Source organism: Glycine max, chromosome 17, assembly GCF_000004515.6.
Source record: "Glycine max cultivar Williams 82 chromosome 17, Glycine_max_v4.0, whole genome shotgun sequence".
Classification (NCBI taxonomy): Eukaryota; Viridiplantae; Streptophyta; class Magnoliopsida; order Fabales; family Fabaceae; genus Glycine; species Glycine max.
In genome coordinates, this window is record NC_038253.2 from 7,752,257 (window position 1) to 7,757,799 (window position 5,543).

Below are 5,543 nucleotides of genomic sequence, written 5' to 3' on the forward strand. Positions count from 1 at the left end.
TACTAAACACATGTGAAATCTATATTCTATTACTTTTTTTTAGAGAAACATCTATATTCTATTACTTATTTTGTCGATGTGAGTTTTATGTTCATGTATTATAGAAAGAAAAAAAAAAAAAAGAGAAGGGAGGGGTTGGGGCCGGGAGTAAATGGAATTTTAACAAAAAAATTAATTAGAATATACCATCTGTTATTTGATAATATGATGATTTTGAACAACTAATTTAAAAGTCAATAGAGATTAAGGGTGAGATCCATTGGCATCATGTATAAGTCTAAAAATTTAGCTAAAAATTGAAATAAAATGGGTCAAGTGAGTAAGGAAAAAAGTTTAGGAACGAAATTGTAAAAAAAAATTCAAAGATTTAATTGAAAGTTATCAAATAATTCAAGGATTTATAGATTAATTTAACCTTATTTTTTTTATAATGGAATTTTACCTCAAATTTACATTAGTATTTCTTCTCTTTAATTGTATTATTTTTGACTCGCCAAAGTCAAGACTTTTAAATAACAGTGTTAATTATAAGTGAAATGTTTAAAAATATCCTTCCCATCCATCCCCACAACACCACCACCCTCAGCACCTGATTGACCACCAACTCCAGGGTTAACAGATTCATCAACAACCTCCTCACCACCCTTCTCAATCAGCTCAAAACCATTATATAGACTCACCCTTTAATCTCAAACTCCGCAACCCCAACAACCGCAATTCTCCAACACCTCCGTCGAAGCCCTCAACAAATCCTCCCAATCGAAATAGTATATTCCCCCTTCAAAGAACACAAGTTTTTTCCTTTCTGCATGCAATCACAAAGATCTGTTTGGTGGAGCGCTTAAATTGTTTAGATACATGACTGAAAAAATGGCATTTTTGCGTCGATTGAGCACTATGTGTGCGTGGTTCATGTGTTAGCTCGGATGTTTGCTGAATGGGTGAGATTGATCAAGCCGCTCACAATTTTGTTGTTGATGATAAGTGTGGTTCGTATTCAGTGACCAATGAGGAAGATGATGATATTTTTGTCCTTAAATTTCATTAAACAGGCATCTGCATAGATTTGGGTTAACAGAACTACACAAGTAACACTGTTAAGACAAAGGAAAATTTGTAAAAATCAAGGTAATTACATATTTCGTATTTAAGTTAGAATAATTTCATATAATTGTTAAAATGAATAATTTAAATTGTGTTATCATATAAAATTATTTTTAACTTTTGTCATTTATTTAAAAATCATTAAAATTTAATTTTAAAATAGAGATAAAATTATAAATTGAAAGATATAGAAAATTAAAAAGAGCAATTACATAAATAAAAATAAAATGAAGATACTTTGAGATTTTGGGATTTATTTTAGAAACAAGATTTTGTGATCTTAAAATATAAAATAAAGGATAAAAATCAACAAATAACAAATTAGTGGGTATTTTTTCTGAGAACATGAGTGGATTAGATTCAATTCACAATTCATTCAACCTAATTCAATTAAATTTTGATGGATTGAATTGGATCATTGAATTTGATTGATTTTAGGTTCTTTTAATAATTATTCCTTCCATCTCATAATAATCGCTATGAAAAAAATGTGTCATAAAATAATTGTAATGTTAGATTTTTAATGTAATATTAATTATTTTTTCTATTTATAGTTCTTATAATATTAATGATATGAATTAAAAATAAATTAATAATGATAAAATTAATTTTATAAAATTATTATTATTTTTTATTTATTTATTAGTTTTTTTCTGTATTAAATAATATAGAATGATAATTATAATGAGAGAGAAGGAGTAATAAGAAATTTTATTTTAGATTCTTCTTTCCTGAACCAATTCTTTTTTTTTTTGAAAAAAAAATACTATAAATAGTTTTTTTAGGGTAATAAATAGTTAAATACTATAGAGACATGGACTTGGCGAAACATTACAGTGAATCAATGGCTTTTAATTGATAATTAATATTTTTTTTGAATCTATTATAATTAAATAATTATCCCCTTCTATATTTATACTTGTAAAATATATATAAAAGAAATCAATCAAGCTGGATCCTGAAAAAATCTTTATTATTTATTATGGAGCCCCTTCACTGCTTGTGACTTGGCGCCCTTCACTTTTTTATCATTTATTATTTATAAATCTTTCTTTGGCCTTCCAAAAAGAAAAAAAACCTGGATCCTGCAAAATCAACTCTATCAATTTCTATACAAGAATGTACATGGAAAATAAACCATTCAAGATAAATCATGCAAAATTAGTCGAAAATTAAAAAATTAACTCATTAAATTATAAGTATTTGATAAAAATTAATTGTTAAAGTAATTAAAAAAATATAAAATGACATAAATAATAAAATTATAATTTATTTAAAAGTAATAACTAGAAAATTGGATAAATATATTGAAGACAAAAATAGAAAAAAATATAAAAAAGTTAAAAGTTAGGATGTTAAAAATGATTATTTTAAGTAATATTTAAAAAAACGTTAGAAACTATTAAAATATTTTTATTTATCAAACTGTTAAACAAATTTTTTAATTAATAAAAAAGATAAAAATCAACTTAAATGTCTTTATCAATGTTAAAGTTAAATGTATTATTTCTTATTGGCAAACCATATAAAGAGGCCGTAGATCCTCTGTCCAATAAATAAATAAAGAGGCCGTGAAATAAAAAGGCTAGTTTAATTCCGTGAAAAAAATAAAATAAATGAACTTTATAATATTATTTGCATCCTGTGTTGCTACCCGAGGTTGATGTGGAATTGTAGATACTAGATACTAGATAGTATTGTTCCGAACTTAATATAGTTGACAACTTCCAGTTTGAAGTGACACGTATTATGGAAAATATTTTGTAAAAGACAAAATAATAGTATAAGAAATTAAACAACCAGAAACTCATTTTTGAAAGAATTAATTCATTATTCGGATCTTTTTTTAAAGCTATTTAATTAATTTCCTTAAATTAAATTTTATACTTGTCTTTTTTTCAAAATCAACATTTTTTTTTTTGTTTAATGTGTGCTCATTTCCCCTTTGATATAAATCCATAGTTAGGGGGTCATATTTACAGAAGAACTATTATTCAACCATGTCTAAGGTATTCTTGTTGTTATGTTTTCTCCCTGGGCTACTCCTTGTTCAGGCACATAAACATCATAAGAAAATTGGGTTTTATGAACTGAAGAGAGGAGATCTTAGGTTGAATTTGACAAATTACGGTGCTACAATTATCTCAGTCATAACACCTGATAAACATGGTTTGTTTTCATCTTCTCCCCATTCTTGATTATATATCTGTCACAAAATCACATGGTTTGTTGTGTGCCTTTTTTCACAGGGAAATTAGCCGATATTGTTCTTGGCTACGATTCCATTGATTCTTATAAGGTATGATTCATCAATTTGGTTCAATTAGCTAATTGAAGAAGAAAAAAATATAAAAAAACAAATAAAAGCTTCTTTAATTTATTATTCTGTCCCTTTATCCCTTGCTCTTTGTCTCTGGTTCAATCTTAAGGTTTATTTATTTATATTGTATATAGTGTTTGATCAATTGAACAGTTTTAATCGATTTAAGTTCTGATTTAAAAACAAGTAGCAGCAGTACCTTCATTTTGTGTTACACTTCCATAAAAAAAAATCTGTAGAGTTTATGTCGAAAGTGAACAACTTAATTTTCATATCAATGATAATTCACCTGCATTTTACTCTAGAAAGTACACTCAAAATAAAAAATGTGGTTGTAGAATGATACAGTTTACTTCGGTGCCCTTATTGGACGTGTGGCAAATAGGATTAGAGGAGCTAAATTCACTTTGGATGGCAAAACCTACAAATTGCCCGCTAATGATCACGGGAACACACTTCACGGTACATTAATATTAATCCAGTGAAGTTAATTGTGATAATCTACACACACCTCACTGATGCATTATACTCATTTTCTGATTAATTATTGACGAAATTGAAATTAATATCAGGTGGCGCAAGAGGCTTCGGTGATGTTGTATGGTCTGTGGAATCCCACAAGAAACACCGTCACGTGACATTTACCTACGATAGTTTTGAAAATGAACAAGGTCCCTACTTTAACTACTTGTTTGTAATTTGCCCATGTAATTCGTGTGTCATCACTACATCTCAGGCCTTATGATTCGATGTATATGATAATATTATTATTGAAACTTATAATTTTTAAAATTAATGACAAATTATAAGACAAAACTTGTATACAACTACTTATTTTTCAATGATATTTGGGGTTTCACTTTAATAATCCGCATAATTTTTTATAAAATATTTTATTATGCAAATTATTGGAGTGAAACTTTAATTTTAATTAAAAAATTGTATGAACAACACCTATAAAATTGTATCTAATTTTTGTTTTAAATGATATGATAAAATATGCTTTTAATTCCTATATTATTAATGAATTTTATTTTTACTTCTCAAACCTTCATATTATGTCATTAGGTCTTTGAAATGTATAAGTGTTTTTAGTCTTTCATCATAACTTGGAATTAAAAAAGAGCAAAAATCAAAGATAAGCCCAAAGACTAAAAACATGTTTTTTTATAAATTACAATATGAAAGTTTTGTCTATATGCTTTTGGTTTTGGTGAAACTATGTAAAGATTAAAAACATATTTTATTATAAATTATATCATAGGCTTAAATTAATCAATATACTATTTTACAAAACAATATTTTTTCATTGGCATAACCTTTTTTTATTATCCTCTTCTGTGCTCTAACTCTAAAAATTTGCTAGGCTTTCCTGGAAAACTTAAGGTCTCAGTGACTTACATGCTCATTGGAAGACACAAATTGGCAGTGAAAATGATAGCAAAGCCAGTGGACAAAGCCACACCAGTGAATCTAGCACAGCATACTTACTGGAACCTTAGGGGCCACAACAGTGGTGACATTCTTTCTCACACTGTTCAGATCTTTGGCTCACACATCACACCAGTGGACAGGCTTCTCATCCCCACCGGCGAAATCATATCTGTTAAGGGCACCCCTTATGATTTCCTTGAACCAAAAAAAGTTGGAAGCCAGATTCAGGAAGGTCTATATGACATGAACTATGTGCTAGACAAAAGTTTCAAAAAGCACTTAAGTAAGGTTGTTGTGGTGACAGACCCTGTCTCTGGGAGGAAATTGGAGCTTTGGTCAAACCAACTTGGTCTGCAGTTCTATACTAGTGGCCAGTTGAATGCTACCAAAGGCAAGGATGGAGCCGTATACCGCAAGCATGCCGGCATTGCCTTGGAGACACAGGGTTTCCCAGATTCTGTGAATTACCCTTACTTTCCATCCCAGATTGTGAGGCCTGGGGAGATTTATAAGCACACCATGCTTTACAGATTCACAACTAGCTAAATGGATTTTAGAATTTACAAATGAAGCTGCAATGCAATATGTTTAGTTTTGAATAGTTTTGAGTTTGCTTCCTATGATACATTTTATTTAGTTTTGAATAGTTTTCAATAAATGTTGCACTATGGTTCAAGTTTCAATT

The 5,543-nt window shown here is 28.6% G+C and overlaps 1 protein-coding gene across 1 annotated transcript; it reads left to right on the forward strand.

Annotated features, from left to right (window-relative positions):
- The first annotated feature begins 3,084 nt into the window (after positions 1 to 3,084).
- LOC100806956 (galactose mutarotase) lies at positions 3,085 to 5,543 on the forward strand. Its single transcript, XM_003550728.5, has 5 exons — positions 3,085 to 3,273; positions 3,354 to 3,403; positions 3,763 to 3,886; positions 3,997 to 4,095; positions 4,791 to 5,543. The coding sequence occupies exons 1-5, from the start codon at positions 3,105 to 3,107 to the stop codon at positions 5,402 to 5,404; spliced, it is 1,056 nt and encodes a 351-aa protein (XP_003550776.1). The 5' UTR covers positions 3,085 to 3,104; the 3' UTR covers positions 5,405 to 5,543.